Consider the following 27,685-nt stretch of genomic DNA (forward strand, 5'->3'; position numbering starts at 1 on the left):
TTTCACTCTCCTCCCTGCTGGATGAAGGCCTTTGTTCTGGTCACGTGAGATAATCCTGATCATACTTCACCATGCTGAGCAGTGTGGGTGGTTAGTGAAGGGGCTGCCCCTCTAGGATATCACTCGCAAACTCGAACTCAGGTCGCCCACTTTACCACTCTTCCCCCAAGTGGGAGTTCTCTTTCAGGAGGAAAAAAAATCACTGCTGACCCTGTGGCGAGATTTTCTGTAAAAATATACTGTATCTAGTTCAGTGGTGTACTTTGTTAGGATGTAGAATGGTTGTACGACATTTATATAATGAGGGAATGGTGATATCACATCCTAAATGCAAACATTTGTTGCAAATTATTGCCGTACTGCACTGTATGTTTCAATGCGATACATTAGGTATGCGCTGTGCAAATGGAATTGGTGGCATGCAACGTGGTATGAGAACATGAAACCCGATCAAATGCCTCTATCGCAGCGGTCAAAAATGGGTCTGATATCTCAGTATGGCACTCGGAAACGCAATCGCCTCCAGCCAAAGAAGGTCCGGAATTTAATTAAATTATAGTACTGTACTGTACGTCAGCACATGTCTGAAACACTGCCCTCATCTTTGAAATGAGGGGGTTTAAACGTCATTTATTCCTGTCATCGCGAGAATGCGTACTCAAGTTGTTACGACAGTTTTTTGTTCGTAGTCCACAGAAACAAGTATGTTCATGCTTGACGAATCGTCGTCAAGAATCCACAATCGTGAACAGAAATTAATCTTGCTATTCACAAATTCTTACAAATAACCAGAGCATAGGTATGTGCATTTCTTCGCGTGTTTATACGTGAAAAAAAATTACTGACCTCAGGAAATTCATAATTACGCAAACTGCACTTTTACAAACTCTTACAATGCATAGCAAATTTGTTTCGAGGGCTGGGTAGGGACCAACACATTTTGCAGACACTCTACAACGTGCATATGCCGTACGATTGGGAGTTTGTAGAGATAGCGTCTGTGTCTATTCAACTTCCTGTAAGGAATTTCCCCCAGATGAGAGCTGGATCCACTTTAGACACTTAACTACAGTAACATGAGAACCGTCACTCATCACTTGTAATAACTGAGCTGTGGGTATGTGTTACATTTTGCGTAACATGGGTATGACACTGGAAAAAAAAAACTACCTATATTCTTGATCGCAATGTTGCTGAATACAAAATCGTATTAATGCAAAGTATACATAAACAACTATGGAATACTTTCCGCCAGTATCAAAATACTAAATGATAAAAAAGGTTTTTACATTTCTGGCGTACACACATTGCTGGTATGTATGTATATTCAACTTCCTTCGCACCGTACGTAGCCAAACGTGCTAATCGCAGGTAGCATATAAAGCCGAAATGCTGTTCTCTGAATGCTCGACTCCATCACAGGCTGATAATGGGTGATCATATGGGGAACCTCAAAGGGTCCATAGCCCTTCTTCCTGTGTTCACGGGCAGCTCTTTGGGGGTCGCCCGTGTGGCACTGGTGATACGCAGCGGCATCGTGTCGAGCGGTCATCACAGACAACACCACCGGCGCTGTCACCACCTCCGTCCACATCACTTCCTTCTGCCGCCATCCCTCAGCTGCTGCTCCTCCACAGCTGAAACAGCGCCCTTCCAGTCCCGCCACCTCCGATTAGCACGGTTGGCTACGTACGGTGCGAAAGAAGTTCAACGTGCATACAGTCAACGCCTCCATCTGGCTTCACGTCTGCCCCTCGGTCCCCAACCTGCCAAGTCCCGCTCAAAACGCGCGCCTCTCCTCCATCCTAAACACGAGCTCCAAGCTGCTCACCCTATATCCCTGCCCATTACATTCCTGGCATCTTACGCACGTGCGTGCCTTGTGCCGTACGCACACTGCAATCCGTATGGCTGCTCAATGCACAGACATTATCACGTGAATGTGATTTATCACGAAAGAGATCATTTTGTTCCCAAAGCTCCATGGCTTACAATTCTGCATTTACAAGTATACACATTTTGATTTAAAGCTTTCGTGACTCCAGGGATTCATATTCTTGGTTCTTTCGGTAAAGTCACGGAGAAGGGAAATAATAAAATACAAATATAAAACAATCAAAATTCTCACGACGTTTCGAATTCAAATTTTGTTGCTGTGGATTTCACACCTGATGATGATTGCTTGGGTTGTAGTCGAAACGTCGTGAGAATTTTTATTGTTTTAAATTTGTATTATTTTATTATTTCCCTTCTACGTGACTTTACCGAAAGAACCAAGAATAAGTATAAACATCTTTGCAAATATACGGGGCGGGGTTGGCGCGACTCAATCCTGTCTGCCCACAAACCTGCGCATGTGGACATGTTTAGGCATTTATGACATTTAATTTTTCTGTATCGACTCAAATTACAGAGATAGCTCTCAAGCGCTCAAGTGCCGGTGCTGTATCTGGCACTTTCCACGGTTGTTACATATCTAAGATGCGATTGCGTGCGAGTGTTTTCCTGGAGGAGCTAGAGAAACAACCTCCCCCCCCCGCCCCCACCTCTACGCTTTGACAACCCCGATGGCCGTGCGGGCATGGGGGCGTGATCCTCCCTGGATTGTGGTATAGGGGCCGGTGAAGCGACGCCACATGTCACGCCGTGGACATCAATCGGCGGAGGTGTCCACGTGTAAGCGTGCGTGCCTATCTCAGCCAGCCTTGGGAGGAACGTTCTACGTGCAATTCATTCCATGCACCAGGCAGTATGTTCGGGCAACGTGTGTGGTAAAAGCGTTGCGGCGATAGAGCGATACCACGACACATAGCTATGGTATAAGCACCGAGATAATCGTACGGAATAGTCCATTGTGCATAAGATCGTCATATCGTGATGCCAGGTCACGCTTGCATACAAGATGTTATCCTGGTCTCTTGTGTTGTCGTCTGGGTAAACAAAATAAACCTGAAACTCAATACTTGTCGCTTCTTATTTTATTTAAAATTTTTATTTTCTAACAAATTATCTCTGACATCACAAGCGTTGGCCGTGAGCGGGAATCGAACTCGGGTCGCCGGGTTCGTTACGCAATGCGCGAGCACCTATGAAGGCCGGCACGGCACACGAGGGGGTGGGTGGCCAACACCACCAGGTACTCATTTGAGGCTTAGTCGACCTAGGGGAGGCCCGGGACCGGTTCAGATAATCGTCACTGGTGTTGGCCGTGAGCGGGAATCGAACCTGGGTCGCCAGGTTCATAGCGCAGCGCGCTAACCGCATCACCACCGCTCCCTCCCCACACACACACACAGACATATACACACACGCGCAAGCACAGCACACACACACACACTTACACAGGCTCCTGCATGTAATACGCTCACCACGTGCTCGCCACATATCTTCTGCAGATCACAAGCCAAACGTCGTGCGACATGGCCATCATCACATGCAATAGTCATGACGCACGCACACACGCAGCACGCACACACGCAGCACGCACACACGCAGCACGCACACACGCAGCACGCACACACGCAGCACGCACACACGCAGCACGCACACACGCAGCACGCTCAGGGCGAGAGTTGGCACGTCACGTGCACGTCGCTGGTTCGACACGCGCGCCTCACGACCCGACACCGGGCGTCGAAAGCAGGTCGCGTTTCAGCAAGGGCCCCGCTCTCCTCCGAACGTTCCAGCTATCCTTGCTCGACCATCCTCTTAGGGGTCGTCCATAAATGACGTCACGCGATTTTGGACGATTTTTGACCCCCCCTCCCCTCGTCACACGGCGTCACAAAAAGTCAGACCCCCCCTCAAATATGACGTCACAAAGCTTTGCCCCCACCCAAAACGATATTTCCATTTTTAAAATAAAACGTGCTTCAAATGGCTTTAAACTATTGTCATTGTAGTGCGTATTTAATGTGGCGCTGCACTCTGATGTTGTAGGAATGTTGTTATAACAATTAGTGTTGTTATAACATTCTAGATTTATTTAAAGTTGCGCATTTTGATGTGACGTCACATTTCTCAACCCCCCCCCCCTCGTCACACATCGTCATAAATGTCCCATCCCCCCCCCCCCTATGTGCGTGACGTCATTTTTGGACGGCCCCTTATCTCAAGCAGAGAATGGAGACTTTCCCTCCGGTTCCTCTCCCCCCTCCTCTACGACTACCTCCTTGCTGCCTCTATTGATCCTCCTACTTTGATTTCAGTCCCTCTGCATCTCTCTCACCTCCCCCATCTCACAGGCAACACGAGGCCCGTGACACGTGGACGATCGGTGACACGAGTCACACCGGCGGATATCTGGGAAAGGCGACGTCGGTGCGATTTGCCCCGCGCGGAAAACATTTTCGGAGGGTGCAAACAAATGCACATTCGAGGCAGGTCGCCAGCGACATTTATATTAAAAAAATGCATTCCCCTTCCCCCCAAGAGCAGTTCCAAGTTCTGTCCCTGTGAGGACGGACTTTACACATTTTATCTCATGAGTCACGGCTCACTTTCAAAGTGAAGTTATTATTTTTTAAAGCACGTGACTTTGACACACAACGGCATGCTCTTCTTCTGAACGATGCCATCTAGTTCACCGTTCACCGGTTGCGGTTTGCTGTCCCCGTTCGCAACAGGTTTGATTTTGCACGCGAGTGAACGAACGGGCATGTCAAACGCGTGCCACCCGACCCAGTGCAGAGCCCCCTCTCTCTCTCTGGTTAGAAGACGGGTGAGGGATGACGCTTGTCAGAGAGGGTCAAGCGGGCAGTGTGAGATTGGCTACCAGTGGCAGCGTGAGATCACCTGGGAGTTCTAGATTTGAAGCTTTCGTGACTGCAAGGATTCATACTCTTAGTTCTTTCGGTAAAGTCACGTAGGTAAAAAATGTAATTATTGTTTTTAATTTTTATAAATTTTAATTTGATTTTTTACCTACGTGACTTTACCGAAAGAACTAAGAGTATCTCCTGGGAGGGCTAAACAACGACGGTGTTGTGTTTATGCTTGGAGGGGGGCGGGTGGAGAGAGAAAAGCAGGAAGGGAATGTTGTTTTGTGAGGAATCGCTACGTTCGCCGAGTCAAAATCACCCATTTTTTTCACGCAGTTGAAATGCACGACTTGCAATCGGCGCACCCAATGTGGAAGCTTCCCGTTAAGTGAGCTCCCCCATCTGATACGTACACGCGAGACGCACTTCAGGCGCGTGCGTCTTGACAGGTCCGCCGCTCTGAAACACGCAGCCTGCTTCACGGGAGAATATGAACCGTGGAGGCTTCAAAAGCGCCGAAGTTGAGTAATGTGTGTGGGTGCTCGCCAGTCAATCCCCAAATGTGCTTAAAAGGTCAATCAGGCTCCCCTCCGTATCACTTCCAACGCCACGGTGCGGACACTGCGCACAGCACCCCACCTCAGCGCACACCCCCACCGCCAGCCACCCTCACGACTACAGCTCCCATAGCTGGGCGACCCCTGACCTCTGACTGTCGCCATGGTGAGTCTGCCCCCATTCCCTCCAACATAATCCACCCCAGCAGCTGCATACCGAGAGCTCATGCGCACAGAATCTTTACTTGTACGCGGAGTGGTGCATTTTTGACGCATTCCATCCATATGGAGAAGCGTCTCTGCATTTGCTTTGTCTGTAAAGGGGCGCTGGTGTGGGGGTGGGTGACAAGATAGAGTTGTACTTTTTTTTCATGGATTTAGCAAAAACTCTACAACAGATTACAGAAGTTTGTCCCACATACGCTGTTAAGGATGTCAAGATCAGCCCACGACTTCTCGAATTGTACGTATCCTAGTCGCCGCAGTTATTTATTATTTATGGAAGTTCGCTTAATTTAATTTGATACTCAACACTTATGTCACAATGTGGAACTTTTCATGAAATGAGCTAACCCCCTCGCTAACTATAGAAATATATTTAAGAAAAACAATTACAAATTGAGTGTAACATTTGTAGGCATTCAAAATATTTAAATGGGGCACACATGGACAGGGGGGAGCTGTGGTGCCGCGGTTAGCACACTTAGCTATGAACCCGGTGACCTGTGTTCAATTCCTAGCCGTGGGCCCATTCACCCTTCACCAACTCGCACGAACCAGCACGGTGAAGTTATGGCCAAACAACACTGACATGAGGTGGGCAGGCCTTCATCCAGCAGTGGATTAACAGAGGGGGCAGTCCATGATTTATTACTAGACATTGATTACAATAATGTCTGAATGTAAAAGCATGCAGCAGCAAAGAAACGAGAAAGAGCTTCAATGGGTTCTGCTGGTTACGAATCATTAAAAGGAAATGCAGTTGAAAAAATATGTAAAGGAAATGCAATTGCTGAATACTTTACCATGAAGAAAAACTGGCTGCCTGTGTTATATGGAAAGCTGTGCATGTTATTAAAGCGGTGCGATATGTAGAGATTGAGGTGGGAACGGTGACACAGCGATCACGATGGACCATTGTGAGCTTTGATTACTGGTCACGGATAAGATCAGTGGCTAGGGGCGCCACAGTGGCGAGATGTTAGCTCCCCTCGTCTGGTGTACAGGAGGTCGTGGGTTCGATCCCGACCCTGACGCTGTTGTATCTTGGGAGTTTTGCATGTTCTCCCCGTGGTCGCGTGGAGTTTTCTCCGGGTCCTCCAGTTTTCCTTCCACATTTAGAATCAACATCACACGTTTGGAGTATTTGGCTCCTATATATTTCCACGTGATACGTCGCTTTGTTGAGCAATCATTTGTGGCCAGGTCGCTTCTGAAAAGAAGCGACGTAGCTCAGTGGACCTTACCTGATAAAATATAAAATAGTTGAGTTTAGAGTGCAGTCTGAACTGGTTCCTGGGCCCCCACTCTGTTTATCAACCCGTACCAAGCAGGATGGTGAAGTATGGTTAAACACCCCCCCCCCCCCCACCATGTCGTACAGTGTGAGGAGGCCTTCATCCAGCCGTCAGTTGACCAAAGGCTGTGAATTATTGTCAATATTAATAAGCAGATAACACAATGACACCTCCCAGGTGTTAGACAATACTTTGCATCGTTGCTGAAGTAACCGTGGAAGTCGATGTAGCGTTTCCATTGCACTTTTTTTCCACTCTGAGAGAATAGAACAAATAAAGTTGACGAGGCTTAAGCCCTTGATAAGCCTGCGCCGTGAACGCTGTATGTTGACTTGGGTATCAAATGACACAGCAGGCATCCAGGGAGGGAGGCTTGTTGACAGGGAAAACGAATTCCAACACCTGGGGACTATGCTCATGGGCAGCTCTGAGCTGTCGGCAGATGTCCTGGCTTCCAAAGAGGATGAGCCTTTAACGCCATTGCTTGCGTAACATTGGTGTGAAATGTTGCCTGGCCCGTCGTCTTCACACACACAAAACAAGTTCTGTCTCGTCACGATCGAGTCCACTCGTCTTCTTCATGCTTGAAAGACACAGCTCAACCTGAAAGGAACACCTGCGCCAGATTGAAATAGCCCAGACGGCTGGGTGAAGAATACACGTTCGACTGTGCGAGGAGCTCACGGATATTGCGACAGCGAGTGGGAAATCTTCCATCACGCGAGGTCGTGCTGGCTACAACGTGCCCAAAGCAGCAGCTGCTGCTGCTGCTGTTCAGCCAACAAAGAGGGTGCCAAACGGGCATGGCACAAGGGTAGAGAGCAGAGTAGAATGTCTGCCGCGTAAACCATCGGTGTTCAACCCTGCCTGTTGTTAAGGTATTTTGTTGTTGTTTTTGTTGTTGTTGTGTGTAACTGATGTTGGGTAGAGCTGTAAAGATTCAATCGAGAACTGCCGCAGAATTTTCAGTTGCTGTAATTGTCACACTTCGGGGTTGCGATTAGAATTGAAACAATTCTTGAATCTGAAGAATTGTTTCAATTCTTGAATCATCGGAGGCATTGTTTGTACCTCCGGTGACTGATCGTAAGCGTCACGTGAACCAATTACATACAACGCATACGAATCAAAGTTAACCAATTCGTACACAGGCACACACATATAATCCTTATCACGAGCTGAACAACTGATTTTAATTGAGGAACCGATGCTTCGTGCAGACAGCGTCATGACTTGCCCGTCTCGAACCCATAACCTCATCAGCGGGGCTTCATCATTCTACACAGCCTGGCGCAAACGCTGCAGTGAAGTCCCGCCACTTAGCAATGGATGGGTAAGCTAGCTGGTGTTGTTGCTGCTGATGATGATGATGCTTTTGCATGCGACTGTGTTGATTCGCGTGTCCGTGATTGTGCAACGTTATCTTGCGTACGGGTTTGCGTGGACGGCATTGCGAGAGGGTTGTAAATTTGGGAGCTTGCGGGCGTGCGGTGTGGAGCGGTGGTGCAGCGGTTAGCGCTACGCTGCGCTACGAACCCGGCGACCCGAGTTCGATTCCCGCTCACGGCCAACAACCGATGACGATTATCTGAACCGGTCCTGGGCCTCCCCTAGGTCGACTCAGTCTCAAATGAGTACCTGGTACGGTGCGTAAACATCGCCACTGGGGAGACAAAGGCGGCCGGGCGTGGTGTTGGCCACCTACCTCCTCGTGTGCCGTGCCGGCCTTTATAGGTGCTCGCTAACAGCACTTGCCCCCACAGTCTGTTCAGGTTATACGGGGTGTGGGTATTTGTCTTCGTACGCGTGGGTTTGCGATTGTGGCGTTGTCTCCGTACGCCTCGTGTGCGTACGTGCGAGGTTTTGTGCGAGGATTTGCAGGATTCAAGTATACATGGGATACCTTGTGTTGCTCATCAGGGAGCTCCACCGGCAGGCGAGGAGGAGGCTGGGTTGGCTGCGTCACGGAGCCACCGCGTGCCCAGGGCAGCAGCTGTTCGGGCCGGACAGAAGGAGGACTCGGCACGGGGCTCGGCACGGGCTGGAGGAGAGATGTCAGCTGATGATGCGGCACGGGAGGATGCGGAGCTAAGAGTGGGGACTTACTCTTTGGTTCTTTCGGTAAAGTCGCGTGGCTTTACCGAAAGAGCCAGAGAGTATGGATTCCTGCAGTCACGAAAGTTTCACATCAACACTGAGAAGACTTGCCGGTAACTGGCAACCAGTGGTGGTCAAGATCGGGCTCTGTGGAGGAGCAGGATGGTCGTGAAGGACGCTGCTGCTGCTGCTGCTACTGGGCAATTGGAGGCATTCGCCCTCCAGCAATAGCGGAGGGCAGAGGAGAGCGACGCTCACAACAACGGACGGATAAAACGCAGCGAATTGTCACAGTAGGGAGCCACAGGTGGTCGTGCATCTTTCCAGCCTCATCTGAGTGAGTCATCGCACGGCAAACTGGGTCTGTGCCGTGAACCTCCTGCCAGCAGAGAGCCTTCCACACGCCTCACGAAACGGCCTCAAGGTGCACCTAGCCTGGCACAAGCGCCGTGGTGGTGCCACCGCCACTTAAAGGCGATTGGTGGCTGCTGTTGTAGTTACTGTGTGTGGTTGTGTAGCGGTTAGCGCTACGCTACGCCACGTACCCGGACACCCGAGTTCGATTCCCGTTCACGGCCACCAACACCCAGTGACGATTATCTCAACCGGTCATGGGCATCCCCTAGGTTGACTCAGCCTCAAATGAGTACCTGGTGCGGTGCGTAGCAAACATCGCCACCGTTGGGAGGCGGGCGGGGGAAAGACAAAGGCGGCCGGCGCGTGGTGCTGACCCACCCACCCAACCTTCGTCCGTGTGTGCCGTGCCGTGCCGACCTTCATCGCAAACAGCCACTTGCCCCGGCAGGCTGTGTCGAGGCTACACGGGGGAGCTTTGTCTTTGTCGCGGTGTGTAACGGTAGCTCCTCCACGCGCGCGCACCGCCTGTGTCGCGACATTCTTTGCGCGCCTGGCGTCCATCTGGGGACCTGTGTACAGTGCGCTTTGTTTTTTGGTGGTGGTTTGGGTTTTTTTAACTCCATTAAAAAGTGCACTCTTCGTGACAACAAACGACCACGGGTGCGTCCGTCCAGAGGGCCCAGCCACTCGACCCAGACACCCAGGCGCGTGGTTCACCCGGCTGACTCGCCCACAGGCACTGATACACCAGCGAAAAAGCCACGTGGGGGTGCCACCACCTTAGCGGGTCACCCAAACAAACAAACAAGCTACACAGCCATTCACTCACAAACCTCACCCCCGTCGACCTGTGGATATAAAGCCACTCAGGTACATCTGTGCAGTGTGTCCACTTCACTGGGCAAGCCACCTCAACATCAGCTCCCGAGCGTATTACCCACACATCGTGAAAGCCACCTGGACAACTGAGGCGCGTTGTTGTTCAAACCGAAGCATCTGGCCCCCGACTTCCCAGCCACCTCGCCCGCTGGCTACGTGGCCGGCGAACCATCATTCACACGGCCACTGAATCTGAAGCCCTACCAGGAGTCATCAGCCGTTGTTGATCCCCAAGCAGCCAGCTATGAGCCATCAGACCATAGTCTTGGTCACATCTGGCTTCAAGGCAGACGTTGCAGTTGGCAAGGGTTAATAAAGGCCTTGGCTATCGAATGCAGTCGAGGATTCCAAATGTCCCACCTAAATTACTGCGGCGCAGCAGATCGTCAGAATGGCTGCGATGGGAGAAGGGATCGTCTCCGTTGCATATCCGACCGCTGTTTTATTTCATTAGCGGGCTGCTCTCAAGACGGCAGAAAAACGATTCGATTATATAAATAAATACGACCAGAGAAAGTTAATGACACTTCGCTTCTGATGGGTGGTCGCAACGACTCACGAAAGAGTACTCAAAAAGTTGGCACCGACTTAACGCCGAATTTATTTTGAAAGCCTCATCACCATCAGCCTCAACTCGAGCGGCAACGAGGGGGTGGTGCGCGTTTCCCCAGCGTCGTTCTGGTGGTGGTGGTGGTGATGACATCACCGTGCCCCAGCGGTGCGATGGAGCCAGAAAGGGCCTGGACCACGTTCCAGTACTTTTTTTGGCAGGAGCGATGTACTTGGTTCGGAGCACTTCCTGAGAATATCTCTTCCTGGAAATTGTTTTTTTTTTGTCCTATCGAGTACCCGACATCGGCGAAGACCGAGTTAAGTAACGCTTACACACACACCTAGCAAAACAAATCACTAGATAATTCTGAAGCATCAACTGGACAAAAAAAAGTGTATACAAAGTCCCAAAAAGCATAACGTTGAACAATCTCTATTTCAGTTTAATGCTTCAACAGCCTGACCCACTTCTGTTGCGAGTCACAATATTTAGACCGTAAACTTTACCAGTGGTTCCCAACATTTCTTGATACACGGGCCACTGTCAGTGGAAGAAAAATCATGATGCGCAACATCTCCACAGACCACCGGCGGTCCAGTGACCGCAGGTTGTGAACCACTGATCTAGAAGATGCCCCCACTGCCGGTATTTTCGCTATAACTGAGAGAGCTCATGAGACGTGACTTTGCGAAGCGTGTGGTCACAGCACACACGGAAACTGCCTCTTACAGTGCATGGGCCAGAGCAGACATTGGTACCACCTAATGTCGTAGGCCTTCATCCAGCAGTGGATTGTTCATGGATGATGATGGTGATTCGGTATTTTTGATCGTATAACAGTATGAATATGTGCTATTCATAAAAATAAAAACTCGGTCTTTAATTTCTTTACAAGGTTGTTGTTTATATTGGTGTGCCAACATGTAGAAGAGAATGCGGCCAAATACCCAGATACTGACTCAATATTTTCAGCAGTAAAGTTAAATAACGTCCCTAATGAAAATGCGCAAAGACACGTTTGCAAGAACGATTTGGGGCTCAAAGGACTTACGTGTTGTTTTTCCTGCATTAATCAAAAATTATGGAAGATAATTTTCAATCCAATTACAACCTCATTTATCGATTAAGTAGAAATATAAAATATATCATCAGCATAAATTAATCGTTGGCTGCGTCAACTTTAGGATGATATTATATGTAAACAGTTTTGTTTTCCTTATTTAAATATAAGGAAACATCACCGCATATGAGTTCTACACTAAGTGGGTTCAATATTTGAACCCACGTTCATACATCTCATTCCTCCTGGTGATACCAATCAGGAGGTGATTCTCACATCATGAATCTTGCTGGACCACTCTTTTCAAAATCGCCTGAATTTGTCCCATCTCATCAGAACTCTGATGTACTTTCCAAGTTCAACCTGCAATGTACTTGGATGGTTGACCACCATGTACACACAGGTTGTCATAGGCAGCTATAGGGCTATGTAGTGGGCAGCAGAGGGTAGTACAGAAAAATCCATGACGTATTGTCGTGTTGTTCTATGCCCAAGCGTCTTAGCCTCTCCACCTCCAACCCACACTGACCAGCGTGGTGAAGTATGGTCGCATAATCCCCACGACCCACGCGGCATGGAGAAGCACTCATCCAGCAGTTGACTCACTAAAGGGCTGTACATGTACGCATCAGTCGTGGTTACTATAGTCGATCCCAAGGATACGTAAATGATTCTTTGGGTTGTAATTCATAATCGGGTTTCACGGTCCAATTGCCGCTGGCAATCCATACGCTCACATAGCGTTGTAATCAATGTGCTGGAGTGTTTTTTTAAATCAACATTGATTTTAAAGACCCTGGCTATGTTTTTGAAACTCACCCCAATGAGAACTATTAGTGATCCACATCACACCACATACTCCGAAATAATTATTTTTATTCTGCCGACAACAGTGGTGGTAACAGTGGTGGTGCTGTCCAATTGGGGGTCCGAAGCAGACGTTAAATTAGTTTTGGGTGAGGGCGGAAGGGAGGGCATTTAATTATGTAAAATCCTAGTGAGATGACATAAGAGATACAGTATAGAGAAGAGTCAGAGATTTAGTGAGATAAGAGAAATTTAGACAAAAATAGAGATGTAGTGAGTTGGAATGTTGTGTTTGTTTATATTAATCATTGACTGTTTATGAGGATTTTAATTTGATGTATCCCGAATCTTTTTTTTATGAATTCGAGACCCCTTGAGCTATTCGGGGCCACGTGCTTTTGCTTTATTTGCGAACGCGCAGGCTCCGCCACTTGTCAGTAACAACAAATCACCGCATTGCAATTAGAAATGACTCCACAATACTTTAATAGTAAATATCCTAACCTGGTTTGAAATACAAATAGAATGAAGGATTTCACGTAGCTGCTGGCTGTAGCATTTTTGTGCATCGCCTATACCCTTAACAAAAGTCTCCCGTCTAGCCTTAACAGACTGCTGGGGCAAGTGCTGTTAGCAAGCACCTATGAAGTCGGATGGGGGTGGGTGGCCAGCACCAGGCCCGGCCACTCCCGGGATCGGTGCAAGATATCATTCACCACTGATGTGGTTAGCCGGGAACGGGATTCGTACTCGGATGGCCGGCGGGTACACGATGACGAATCACCGCTCCCCCGGCCAGATGATGTCTCCACCCAGGTGTCAAAATACCCAACTGGTCGCTTCAACTCTCCCTTGATCCGCAAATCACGGCAAGTGTGGGGGGGGTTATTTTTATTTCTCAAACACAGTTGCTATGCACGGGCCCGAAACGTCAAGCGGGTAAGCAACACACAGCACGAGCAAAGGTAAGAGTTAACACGTTTCTTTCACTTGAGCTATACAAGCTTGGGGGGGGGGAGAGACATTCCAAAGTCGAGCAGTGCGAGTGATCATAGTAATGGGTGGAGGAATCAATGAGTGAAGTTAACAGGAACGGAATCCGCGGTAGTAGCGATGGAAGAGTGATACGGAGGCGACTCAGTGAGTGATGGGTCATCAGGCCATCGCCCTGACTGCTTCACAATTACATTGCATTCGAATCCAAGTGCAGTGAGGTATGGGCTGGGTGCTCTATCGTATGTATGTTGAGCTTCTTTCGCACCGTACGTAGACACCATGTCAATCACATATATGACAGCAGCTCGAGCCCAACTTCGGCGACCGTGTACACGTCCCACGTGACCCAGACTCCCAATTGACCCAGAGTCCCACGTGACCCAAACTCCCACGTGACCCAGAGTCCCACTTGACCCAGAGTCCCACGTGACCCAGAGTCCCACGTGACCCAGAGTCCCAATTGACCCAGACTCCCACGTGACCTAGAGTCCCACGTGACCCAGAGTCCCAATTGACCCAGAATCCCACGTGACCCAGAGTCCCACGTGACCCAGACCCTCACTTGACCCAGAGTCCCACGTGACCCAGAGTCCCACGTGACCCAGAATCCCACGTGACCCAGAGTCCCAATTGACCCAGACTCCCAATTGACCCAGAGTCCCACGTGACCCAGACCCTCACTTGACCCAGAGTCCCACGTGACCCAGAGTCCCACGTGACCCAGAGTCCCACGTGACCCAGAGTCCCAATTGACCCAGACTCCCAATTGACCCAAAGTCCCACGTGACCCAGAGTCCCACGTGACCCAGACTCCCACGTGACCCAGAGTCTCACGTGACCCAGACTCTCACGTGACCCAGACTCCCAATTGACCCAGAGTCCCACGTGACCCAGACCCTCACTTGACCCAGACCCTCACTTGACCCAGAGTCCCACTTGACCCAGAGTTCCACTTGACCCAGAGTCCCACGTGACCCAGACCCTCACTTGACCCAGACCCTCACTTGACCCAGAGTCCCACTTGACCCAGACCCTCACTTGACCCAGAGTCCCACGTGACCCAGACTCTCACTTGACCCAGACCCTCACTTGACCCAGAGTCCCACTTGACCCAGACCCTCACTTGACCCAGACCCTCACTTGACCCAGAGTGCCACTTGACCCAGACCCTCACTTGACCCAGAGTCCCACGTGACCCAGACTCTCACTTGACCCAGACCTTCACTTGACCCAGAGTCCCACTTGACCCAGAGTTCCACTTGACCCAGAGTCCCACGTGACCCAGACCCTCACTTGACCCAGAGTCCCACGTGACCCAGACTCAGCAGCGCTAGGGCTGCTCTCTCTCTCCACAGACGCGTCCGTCTCATGCCCCTTTTCAGTCGAAGCTGACCTCAGCGTTCACGCGTAAACGTCTCTGGAACTCCGCTTGTGATGGAACGCGGCACTGCACTCACCTCTTTGCGGAGAGCCGCCGTGGGATGAGCGGTGAGGATGCGAGGAGGAGGAAGATCCTTCAGCCCGTCATGCACATCGCATGCACACACGGCCCTCCCCGTCTCCCCTCGCCCCTCTCTCTCTCTCCCTGTCTCCACCCTTGTTGTAGAGTTTACTAGTTTTGTCTCTCAAGCACCTCCTGGCGCTCTCTCTCTCTCACCAACTTTCTCGTGTATTGTAACTCGCTCACAATTCTATTCCTCTTTTTTAACTCTACCCACCCTCTCTCTCTCTGTCTGCCTTCCTCCCCGTTGCTTTGCACCGTCTCTCCCAAGTTGTCTCTCCCGAAGCCCCCCTCTCTCTCTCCCCCCAGCTGTGTCTCTTCCCTCCTGCTCCTCCTCCTCCTGCTCTGTGTGAGTGAGCAGCAGAATGCTGCGGAAACTTTGTAGAGTTCCATCTCGCCCGGCCATAGGCTGCGCCTACGCCAGAGGACCCGCCCACTCACGTCGGACAAAAGGAACGCTCCTCGGCATCACCAAGTGTCAGGACACACTCTAACACACACACACCGCTCAGCTACCTCGACCAGACCACCTTCCTCTCTACTTCCCAGCCATCTACCATCAGCAGCAGCAGCATCGATTACATCATTGTCATCATCCACCCCTTCCATCATCTACCAACTACATTATTATCAGTCATCTACCAGCTCGAAAGTCTTCTTGATCATCAGGTTTTTTAGTCATGTACCATCTTCAACCATAATGATACCATCATCATCAACCACTATCATCACTAATCTACCACATCGACATCTATCACATAATCTACTACCATGAATCACCTACCAGCTCCACCGTCATCTCGACTATCCTCTCTCTTGTCTCAAATCATCTATCCCCATCGTCATCAGTAATGTTCTTAACGTCATCATCATCCACATCATCATCAACCACCATAATCAGGCATCTACCGGTTCCACCAACATCTTGAATCATATACCATCACCACCACCATCAGTCACCTACCATCGTCAGCCATCTACCACATAATTTACCACATCATCATCATCACCAACCCCAACCCCAGCAGCAGCTTCAGCAGTTGAGGAGTTTGGGGGTCCCCCCCCCACCCCTCGGAAGACTGAGTGGGTGGTTTAGAAGGTGCAGTGTTTGTACAGATCAGAAGAGAGGCGATGTACATCTCCCCACCCTCCACATAAAAAAACAAGCCAGATTCCCCTGGGGAATTGAAATCATCATCTGGGCTACGCGACACGTTTGCCCTGTTGCTGTCACTTCAACACGCCTCCCCCATCGCCATGTGTGTGCGAGAGACTTCCTATGCAGGGAGAAAGAGTGCCTGAGGATCCACGGTTACATCACTGTAAGTGGGACGAGCTGGTGGTGGGGGAGGGGTGGTGTGCTGGGGTGTTTTGGAGGTTGCTTCGGGGTGGGGATGTTGGGGGATGGATGTTGGTGGTGGTGGTGGTGAGACGGGGGAGTGATCTGGAGCAGAGGGCGAATGGGAGAAGGAACCACAGCCGTTGACGAGCAAACGCCCTCTTCAGTTTTGTTCCGGTAGCGGTTTGTTTCCCATCAATGAGTGCTAAATCCCATCTTTGTTACATCCAATTATTAAACTGTTATTTTATTTCACCAGGTAAGCCTCAATGAGCTATATAGCTCTTTTTCAGAAGCGACCTGGCCACAAATGATTGCTCAGCGAAGTGGCTTATTGTCATGTGGACATTTATAGCAGCTAAATTTGGAGGGAAAACCCGGAGGGCATGGAGAAAAAGCCACGCGACCACGGGGAGAGAGACACGCAAACTCCAAATATGCAGCAGGCGTCAGGGTCGGGATCGAACCCACGACGTCCTGTATACCAGGCGAGGTGGTTAACATCTCGCCACCAGGGCACCCTTTTATATGAGGTACTCCTGTGTCTTTTGCCAGTGACATCTGTTAATTTATCAGTATTTGTTTTGCAAGCCTGTCTCTGCTGGTGGGACCCAGAGTGTCGAAACGAGCCAAGAGTTTGCTTGCTGGAACACATTCTGCTGCACAGATCACTTCGAAGTGATTCCATATTCACTTTATATTTAGGGCCTCAAGATAAGTTGCATTGTACAAGTAGTTTACACTAGTTTATCACATTACCGGTAACGTGATATATTTAGGTTGGCTTTTGTCAACTAGTTTTATGCGTCTGCCATTGTGGGTTATGCACAATATCTCTTGGAATGCATTTGCTTTTTATTTGGCTGCATTGTTCATGAATGTGGTTCTACAAATTAAAGGCATGTGGTGCGGTAGGTTTTGTAGTAATTAGTGGTGGAGGTTTTTTTTTCCCGGACAAAGAGACTACACAGTAACACACACACAAGGAGTAATTGTATCTGTAAGGCACCTCCTACGACAGAGGATCTCTTGAACATGAGGGGAGGTGTGGGGAATGGGAGACGAGAGAACAGGGAGTATGGCGGGTGAGGTTAGGCAGGGAAAGAAACAAGGATTTTAGGGGTCAGCGGAGGAATGGGGAAAATTAATGGTAAGGGATTGATCGAGGGTAGATGGGTAATGAACTGCGTCAATGGAGGGAGAAAATAGGGGTTAGGTGTGTGAACTTTAGGGGTTATGGAGGGTTTCGGATGGAGTATGGACAGGGCTATGGCGAATGCTGTGACATGGATTGCAGACGTGCTTGATATTCTGAGACAGAAAGATGAACACAGGCATCAGAGACAAATTTCAGTGCAGTTCTGGGATTTTCCCCACGAATGGCAGGAATTCCCTTTCTGCCAGCATAAAGGCCCTATTATCTAACCATGGACACGCGTTTACTGCCAAGGGGCTTTGGAAGGGATGTCATTGAATTGAGAGTGGATGTGTTTCTGTAATAACCAATCAGTTATCAAATTACTTGGCGACAATGCACGGCAAGTAGTGCACAAGCACAAACAAAATACGAACAAATTCGTCAAAAAACAGTGTGGACTTTAAGATATAAATTGTTTTCCTGAAATGGCAGTGCTTTAATTGACGAAAACCTTTATGTTTTTGGTTCCTAATCAGCAAATGCTTCATGAATTGCATGTTGTAATGCTCAAGTAGACAACCGAATGACGGTACGGTATTGAATTTGTTTTTAACAATAAGTCGATAAGTCTAAAATATATCAACGTTACATGTCTGGCATTTAGATCCACCACAACTGCGGCCGCCATCTTAGGCAGGGAAGCCCGCCGCTCGTGCACGGTGGCGCGTGACGTCATAAACAAGTGCAGCGCGCAACGTCAAAAACATTTGGAGAGCGTGACGTCAAACAAGCAGAGCCTCGGCGTGGCGTCATCAAGTGCAGGTTTTGCCGGAGGGGGCCCTGAAGTAAAAGCTACGCGTGATGTCATAAACCATCAAAGCGCGTGACGTCATTACGCAGACCTCGCGTGGCGTAATCAACCACAGCCATTACCAAAAGCTACGGCAACGTCATAAAGCAGAGCCTCGCGTGACGTCATCAAGCACAGCTGCGGCTGACGTCATAAAGCAGTTGGGCGCGTGACGTCATTAAGCACAGCTACGTGGCCAGCCACATGAAATTACGTTCCTTATCCGTAATGGAGTTTTTTTGGGTTAATTGACATCGCAACTCATTACATAAACACGTCGAAATATATCGTAGCCGTAGTTCACAATCCACTAGCTGTGTACTGCATATAGACACGCTGTGTAGTCTTATGTTTGCCAGCACGGTTTGTTCTCGCACGCAACCTCTGGGCTGGTTTCCACATTCCGGGACTCATTAGCAATACATTCGTGAGGCTTGCTAACCAAACTCTGCTGCTGCTGGCTAATCAGATATCATTGTTATTATTGATTCTACTAATAGCAGTCTTAAACAAACATAACGAGCCCTGGCTCGAAAATGGCTTTTGGTATGCGGTGTGGTAGGTTTTGTAATAATTAGCGGGTGGATTGTAGGGGGTTTGTTTCTTCTTGGTTCTTTCGGTGAAGTCACGTAGAAGGAAAATAATAAAAATAAACATAATAAAATAATTCTCACGACGTTTCGGCCACAACGCAAGCAGCCGTCTTCAGGTGGAGAACAGGTCTGTCGAGAAGGCAGAGTCTGAATGCAGTCACGAAAGCTTTAAATCGAGGTTTGTTTCTTGTTGATAAGAGAACTCCCTCCACGTCACGGGCGCCCCCTCTCATTGTGGGCACCAAACGACAACAGCGGACACAACGGGCCGAATGTTTGTACGTGGAACTTCTTTAGCACGACGACGACCACGACAACGACACGTGGCAAAAAACACGGAATCGTCGTGGAGCGATGAGAATGTCACTGCGCCTCCACACCCGATGGATGAGATGCTGGAATGAATGCACTCCCGTCAGGCCGTGTGGCTGATGGGTTGGTGGAAACAGATCAGGGATATTTAGGAGGGGATTTAACTCCTTATTTCTTGGTGGGGAAATACATTGAGATCCTGGAAACTCATACCTGTCAACCCATACCTGCCAACTCATACCTGTCAACCCATACCTGTGAACTCATACCTGTCAACTCATGCCCGTCAACCCATACCTATCAACTCATACCTGTCAACTCATACCCGTCAACTCATACCCGTCAACCCATACCTATCAACTCATACCTGTCAACCCATACCTGTCAACCCATACCTGTGAACCCATACCTATCATCCCATACCTGTCAACTCATACCTGTCAACTCATACCTGTCATCCCATCACGGTTTACCCCGCATTATTGTACAGGTAAATTCAGTTTTCAGGTCCATATGGCGTTCAGACGTTTCGATATGGGCAAAATCAATGTTTTGTGTCTATTTGTTTGTGTTTCTCCCTTGTGATGGCACTTTGTAGGATGAACGTTGAGATGTATAAGGGCACAGGTTGACCAATGAGGTCTGAATTTGTCTGTAATAAGGTAGGGCACTGATCAAGGTCTGCATTCCAGAAACAACCTCGAGCAAAAGTAAAACTCGACCATCGCGTGATCGCCATCGGAATTTCCGACTATAATCACCGACAAATGTCTGTCCGTCCCGCGCGTGACGTCACTCTACATGAGCCCCCCCCCGCGTGACGTCACTGCAAAAGAGGCACCCCTCCCCTCATTAATAATCATGAGCGGGTGACGTCACTCCACATGTCGCACCCCTCCACAATAACAATTAGCGGGTGACGTCACTCCACATGTCACACCCCTCCACAATAACCATGAGCGGGTGACGTCACTCCACATGTCACACCCCTCCACAATAACAATTAGCGGGTGACGTCACTCCACATGTCACACCCCTCCACAATAACAGTTAGCGGGTGACGTCACTCCACATGTCACACCCCTCCACAATAACAATTAGCGGGTGACGTCACTCCACATGTCACACCCCTCCACAATAACAATTAGCGGGTGACGTCACTGCACATGTCACACCCCTCCACAATAACAATTAGCGGGTGACGTCACTGCACATGTCACACCCCTCCACATGGGACACCCCCCCCCCACCTACTTAATATTCATGAGCTGAAATTTTTTTCTATAGAATTTTTCAGATGTACTGCAATCTACACGGACGGGCAAGAAAGCGAGCCAGAGAATAGTTACTGAGACTTGAGGAGGAGGAATCCGATGATCTAGAAAGCTCTTTGTTATCACGCACGTTCAGCAGGGGGCGTGGGGGAGGCTGTCGATAACGTTGTGCGGAGGGCGACGGCAGCAAGCGGCGTCGTCATCGCGAGCGCCGGGCGGGTGGAGGAGGAGGAGGGAGAGGAAGGAGGACGAGGAGAGGGAGGAGGACGAGGAGAGGGAGGAGGAAGTCGCGGCGACAGCGGCGGCACCGTGGAGACGGAGCCGCGCGCGCCCGCCTGAGTTCCACACCGTAGCCCGGTGTGTCTCTCACTGTCTCGCCTTCATCCCAGGTGGGTGGCCTACACACAAAGACAAAGATCCCCCGTATAGCCTTAACAGACTGTAGGGGCAAGTGCTGTTAGCGAGCACACATACACACAGCATACAACCCCCACTCATTGAGATCAGCCTCCCAGGGTCTGCAAGAGGAGACATCGCCACCACCACAACCCCACACACACTTGGAACAGGGGTCCCAAGGGATCGCCTCGCCAAGGCCGCCAGCAGACTACCCAAGTGACGTAACGAAGACGACGAAGATCGACCCCACAACAGACAGACTGGTGTGGGGCCAGGTGCTGTTAGCGAGCAGCACACGCCCGACCGCCTTTGTCTCCCCAGTGGCGATGTTTACTCCACACCACCGCACCGGGTACTCATTTGAGACCGAGTGGACATAGGGGAGGCCCAGGACCGGTTCAGATAATCGTTGTCCGTGAGCGGGAATCGAACTCGGGAGGCCGGGTTCGTAGCGCTAACCACTGCGCCACCGCTCCTCCAGCACGACCGTAACCACCAACACGTGGCACGGCTCTCCACGTGGTCACGGATTATTAGAAGACGAACTTTTATACCCCCCTGTGTATTTGCCGTCTCGCTATCCGGTAGGTGTGTGTGGTGTGTGTTTGTGGTGTGTTGTGTGTATTTGTGAGTGGGGAGCGTGATGGCGATTATCTGAACCGAGCCTCCTCCCCTATGTCGACTCAGCCTCAACTGAGTACCTGGTGCCGGTGGTGTGTAGTAAACGTCGCCACTGGGAGAGACAAAGGCGGCCGTGCGTAGTGTCTGTACCACCGTGCCGGCCTTCATAGGTGCTACACGCTAACAGCACTTGCCCCAGTACCCTATTAAGGCTACACGGGGGACCTTTGTCTCGCTGTGAGCGAGAGAGAGAGATGAGAATTGTGGAACTTTATTGATACCGGGCAACAAGAAGCTTGGGGTCAAAGTTCAAGTTGTTACAGCTCAACATGCCGACTGTGAACTCTACACTCGAGCGGTCCGCAACACGATCGCCGGGCGCGGCAGTTTGTGTTCAGTGTTGCTGTTTGCCCGCCCCCCATTCCCCTGCGCCTCCGATTGGCACGGTTGGCTACGTATGGTGCGAAAGAAGTTCAACGTGCTGTACACACACGTGCAGCTACCAACACCTCCCTACCCAATGATGCCCCTGCATCTTAGCTGCCAAGTGCCGCGTCTTATGAACTCCACCACGTGTCTGTTACTCTTGTGTTGAGAACTTCTTTCACACCGTACGCAGGCAATCGTGCTAATCGGAGGTGCTGGATTGAGGTCTTCCTGCGGTGATGCCGGTGGCCGGCACCAGAGCCGCTTTCCCCCATTCCGTACCCGTGGCCCCACGGTGACAACCTCCCTCCGTCGTGGTTGCATCTGCACCACTCTCTGGCTACGTTCTGCCCTTCCAAGTCCATTCCCCCGATGCTGCCCCCCTGGAATTCCTAATATTCCTAATGTTATCTGCACACACACGCGGATTTATTCAATGTCGGATATTTATCGTCTAGTTGCTTTGTTAAAAGTCCCAATTTTCCGAGACCTTCCAGCATCACAGACTCTACTGCTGCCCCTCAAACGCCTCTCCTTGAACACTAAAATGGGCACTGACGTTTACCATGAACACTTCCACCATGGCGTTTGTTTTTGTTGTCTGTGCTGTCGGACCCGCTAAGCCCTGGGTGTTTGTCCTGCCCGTGAGGGAAGCTGCGGGCAGGTGAGCGTTTTCGATTCCTGCTCACGGCCAACACCAGTGACGATTATCTGAACTGGTCCTGGGCATCCCCTAGATCGACTCCGCCTAAAATGAGTACCTGGTGCGATGTGGAAACATCGCCAATGGGGAGACAAAGGCGGCCGGGCGTGGTACCGGCCACCCACCCCCTCATGTGCCGTGCCGGCCTTCATAGGTGCTCGCTCACAGCACTTTCCCCAACATTCTGTTAAGACTATGGGGGGGGGGGGATCTTTGTCTCTGTTTGCAGCAGCAGCAGCAGACCGCATGGAGGCTGAGTGGGAGCCGCCCGTCTGTACCCTCTGCCGCTCGGCTGAGCAGGGCCGCCGCCTCCTGGAAAGGGTGGGCCGCCCGCGCCCCGGCTGGCCCCCCTCTACAAGACATCCCAGCCGAGCCCCCCACCGGCATCCCTCCCGGACACCTCCGCAGCCCGCCAGGGGACCCTTGCGGCAGCAGCAGCAGCGTCCCGTCACCCCGCAGGTAATGGAGCTCTCCTCCCACAGCACGGCGTGTGTTTGTATTGTGTCTTGTTTATTCACGACCCGTCAATCCCTGCTAGATGAAGGCCTCCCCGCTCCGTGCCAGTCATTGGCGTTGTTGTTTGACCAGGTTTACCACGCTGGTGTTGGTACCATTTGGTGAAGGGGAGCCGGGGACCAATTCAGATGTTACCACTCATGTTATCTTTGGACAGGCAAAACACGCACTCTCACTTATAGGTATGTAGAGATTAACACACCCAAAATGGGCGCTTGAACCCATCTGCGCGATCCTTTGAATGTTATCGCCTCATACGCACAGCCTCTCTGTAATAATTGCTGTCTCCTTCGATATGTAAAAAAAATTGTTACAAATGGAGTTGGCCCAATATCCCAATCCCCAAAACTTCCATAAAAAGAGTCAACTCATGAATGCTTCTCTGCTTAGGCCAATAAGTGGCAGATGGCAGCAAGACCTTTGTAACATTGTACTGCTTCTGTTCAATGCGTGTGTGTGCGTGCGTGCGGTAGTGTAGCGGTTAGCTCAGTCCGCTACGAAGCCGGCGACCTGAGTTGGATTCCCACTCACGGCCAACACCGGTGGCGATTATCTGAACTGGTCCTGGACCTCCCCTAGGTCGACTCAGCCTCAAATGAGTACCTGGTGCGGTCTGTAAACATCGAACCCCTCGTGTACTGTTGCCGGCCTTCATATGTGCTGATCGCTAACAGCACTTGCCACAACAGTCTGTTAAGGCTACACGTGGGGGGATCTTTACCTTTTGTGCTCGGACAGGGTCCACTCCGGCATTGTGGAGGTGGTGCATCTGAGGAGCTGGACTCCGTGTTCTCGTCGCTGGCAGACGTCCTGGCCCGCGCCTCCTGGCTCTGCGAGGTGACTTCCCGCATTTGCCTAGTGCTGCGCTTCCACGACCACTGGCAATTATTTCTCATGGTTTTTTTTATTTTACGTATTAGCCACGAATACGGTGTGTTGCAGATTACAGACTAGGCGAAAACCCTCCCTCCAAATCACCGCGGATCTTTGAAGTTCTGTTGTGTTGTTGTTGCTGCATACGTATCAAGCACTGATTGGCTGAATAAGGTCACGTGGTCGTTATGGAAATGCAATCATATTTTTATCCCACAAAAATTTCTGCATTTATGTGTATCATGTTGTGGAGATGTTAAAAAAAGGAAACTGGATTCATATTTATGTAGAGGTAAACACTCACTGGTTATTTAAAACGTTATTCACCTTTATTTTCTCAATATGCCTCGACTTATTTTTATTCTTAAGTTGAGCAGGAATCTTTCCTATTGTTTCTCCACCGCTACCAACGTCGTCCCGTTTTCATGATCTGCTGTTGAATCTTAACAATCTGCCCCTTCTTGTCTTCCGTCCATGCTCTCGGTGTCTCCGCTCTCATGACAGCGCGCGTGCGAGACGTCCGACGCTCGCGATGCCGAGCACATGGCACGATACCACGGCATGGAGCCGTCCGTGGTGAGAATGCCTGTAACACACTTTTAAAATAGTTTGTTGTGCTCCGATTAGCACGGTTGGCTACTCACGGTGCGAAAACGTTCAACATGCATACAATAGTTGGCTGCACCTGCCTGTAAATGCCTGTGCACAAATACACACGCCGACAGACTTACCCGCTAACACGTGTGTGGTTGACAATGACTCGATATCAATGACCTCCTTGTCGTCACTTGTTCACTTGTCAAGCAGGATCCTTGGGAGCTCTGTGCTGGACACCAGCTGCATCCAGATGAGAGACCCAGGGGCCAGGCTCATGGACATGTGCAAGGACCTCCTCCCAGAAGTGGCCACTGACATTGTCTTCACCGTCAGCCTGGGAGACACAGCCTTACTCACACCTAACCACGCAAGAGTGTCTTGGTCCACTGGACTGCACGCACTTTCCTTTGCAGTGTTTTAAGTCAAATCAGCGTTCGCTCCTGTCACTGCACCAGCGGTGCGAGATGCTGATGATGCATTGGCAAAAGTGAGCGCCGTTCACAGGAAACTCATGGGCTAGCCAATCAAACTTTTAAAAACAAATATTTTAAAATGCAATCAAACTCAGAACCATATAATATAGAGCACTTTGGTGAAAATCAAACTTGTTTTGAAATAATGTTTTATGTTTATTGCATGTGCCATTAGTTATTTCCGCCTCATTCTTAGTATGCCGCACGACCGTGCAATGACAGTTTGAAGGCCTGCACTGTATATCTACTGAACCGTCACGTGGTTTCCTCCCCGACAGCTTTGTGACATGAAGCTGTGTGCAGCAGGTTAGCAATATGAATGAAGCACAGATAGGCGCACAGCACAGCGGATGGGCCGATTGTGCCTGCAAAGCTGTTAAGCAGCGACTGTAAATGTCTTCAGTATGATGTTGTATATGCTTAGTAACCAGCAGCAAGCTTCACCTGCTTTCGTTTGGCTTTAAGGCCATGTTTTTAAAGCCATATTCCGATGTCATATTTGGAATCGTGGCCCTCTTCAAAACCCCCAGAATTCAAAACGTAGGCCAAGATTTTAAAATATTCAGACATTGCTATTGTTACCAGGATATACTCGACAAGACTTGTAGCAAACTTCACATTTTTTGCCATTATATAACGTACGTTGAACTTCTTTCACACCGTACGTAGCCAACCGTGCTGATCGGATGTGCGGAGGAAATGACAACCTAAACGCATCAGACATCTGTTACAACCGGATATGCGTATGCGTTTTATAAACGATAGCCATCGCTTTTGCCGCTATTATACGAAGTTGAATCGTGTCAACCGGCCCTCACAGTTGCCCCCGACATGATCATGATGGCACTGGTTGTTGTGTGTGCCAGCGTGTTTTTGCACTTGTATTTTAAAAAGAGGGTTGCAATTTCCATGCCAAGTCGCCGTGTTCCTCCATGCAGCCCTCGGAGGGGGGTGGCGGGTCCAGAGTTCGCTGGCTCGAATCGGCCTCTGCTTCTTAATGCACGGCAGGGAGGTTACGAAACGGATACGCCGAAGGATAATTATTTGCGTGAATTTAAACAAAACCATGACATTGTAAAAACCGTTGTTTACCTATTATTACCAAACTTTAATTGCTCGTTATTGTTAAGTTTGCTCGTTGCATAGTTTTTTTCTTAAGTAAGGCATAACCACATGGTGCTCAGCTGGAGGGGGGGTTTGTTGTGCACAACTTTTGCAAGGCACGCGTTTCTCTGTTGATATCAATAGGTGTGTTGACGATTAGAGTTCTGCATTATTTTTGTCAAAAAACTCCCGAAAATTACACGACCTTTTGGACATTGCTAAACCATCTGTCCATATTGACATTTTAATGCAAATTTTCATTTCTAGTTTAGCTTTTTGCCTTACAATGCCAGTTAAAACTAAAATTATTCCATCTCGCTCCTGGCAACGATTTTCTTAACCCTGCTTGAAATTATAGAATTTGTTTATAAGGATGGTTTTTTTTTTAACCTCAGGATTTAACACTTTCCAAAAAAATGTTTCCATGATTTTACCAACCTTAATCCTACCAACTGGAGCCCCCCAGGTATGTTGCTCGGAATTTCCACTAATGCCAAAAACCTTCACTGCCAGATGATAAGCTGCTGTGCTTTTATTGATGTTTAATAAACGTATATGGATCTCGTGCAATTTACACTGAATAATTTCAACCAATATATGAAATAATTTCTTATGGAAATAATAAAAATACTTATGTTTTATTTTCATTACTTTATTATTTCCATTTTACGTGACTTTACCGAAAGAACCAAGAAGATGAATCCCTGCAGTCACGAAAGCTTTAAATCGAAATTTTTTATAGGTTCTAAAGGGTATTTATCTTAACTCGGCTGAGCTGTGGCAGGGTGCTCTACTCGCAATCGGGGGTTGATAAAAAAAAATGAGTACCACATTGTGGTAAGTCAACATGAATGTCCTGTGGAGATATCTTCTCCCGATATAGGAATGTGGCATTTCCCACCACGTCCTGGGCCATTCGTGGAGACTCGGTCTCGGTGAAGGCACTTGAGAGAGCGCGGGTGCCACGTGGCCTTTCATCGTGGATCCGGGAATTGGGTGGGGGGGGGGTGTGAGAGGAGACGACGGGAGAGGATGGGGGTCGTCATCCCGGACACATCACTCCATTGTCGCGACGTTATCCATCATGCGCCGGAGAAGGCTACTCGGTGCGATTCCGAGCCGGAGATTTCATCTCATCAAGGTGAGACCGGGGTTGAGGGCTGGTGTTGATGGGGAGGGATGGTTGGGGGTCAGGTAAGGGACAGGTGTTCTAAAGGTGTCAGGTGTCACCTAACGTAGCGCGACACGAGGTCGATGGCGTGACGGTGAGCGCACTGCGCCGTGAACTCGCCCATTTGAGTTCAATTCCCGGTCACGAATTCCATCGGTGGTGAGCGGGGACTCGTTTCAGCCGGGGCTGTCGGTGGAAGCTATTCCGTGGTA

At 49.7% G+C, this 27,685-nt stretch overlaps 2 protein-coding genes across 2 annotated transcripts in view; one reads left to right on the plus strand and one right to left on the minus strand.

Annotated features, from left to right (window-relative positions):
• LOC144718558 (DENN domain-containing protein 2B-like) overlaps positions 1–15,368 on the minus strand; it is a 48,054-nt gene extending 32,686 nt beyond the window's left edge. Inside the window, exon 1 of the mRNA XM_078593928.1 lies at positions 15,041–15,368. The gene's annotated coding sequence lies outside the window, so the exon portion shown is untranslated. The remainder of the gene's footprint in view (positions 1–15,040) is intronic.
• Positions 15,369–20,700: 5,332 nt separating this feature from the next.
• Positions 20,701–26,867, plus strand: LOC144718663 (uncharacterized). The gene is made up of 5 exons (XM_078594089.1): positions 20,701–20,979; positions 22,969–23,198; positions 23,994–24,092; positions 24,633–24,704; positions 24,933–26,867. Exons 2-5 carry the CDS (start codon positions 22,986–22,988, stop codon positions 25,038–25,040), a joined length of 492 nt encoding a protein of 163 aa, XP_078450215.1. The 5' UTR covers positions 20,701–20,979; positions 22,969–22,985; the 3' UTR covers positions 25,041–26,867.
• The last annotated feature ends 818 nt before the right edge of the window (positions 26,868–27,685 follow it).

Source organism: Lampetra planeri, chromosome 5 (genome assembly GCF_965212315.1).
Source record: "Lampetra planeri chromosome 5, kcLamPlan1.2.h2, whole genome shotgun sequence".
NCBI classification, from domain to species: domain Eukaryota; kingdom Metazoa; phylum Chordata; class Hyperoartia; order Petromyzontiformes; family Petromyzontidae; genus Lampetra; species Lampetra planeri.

Coding starts and splice junctions, on each gene's coding strand:
- LOC144718663 (XM_078594089.1), top strand. CDS start 22,986: ATGGAGGCTGAGTGGGAGCCGCCCGTCTGTACCCTCTGCCGCTCGGCT. Junction 24,093..24,632: donor GCGCCTCCTGGCTCTGCGAG/GTGACTTCCCGC, acceptor CTCTCATGACAG/CGCGCGTGCGAGACGTCCGA. Junction 24,705..24,932: donor ACGGCATGGAGCCGTCCGTG/GTGAGAATGCCT, acceptor TCACTTGTCAAG/CAGGATCCTTGGGAGCTCTG.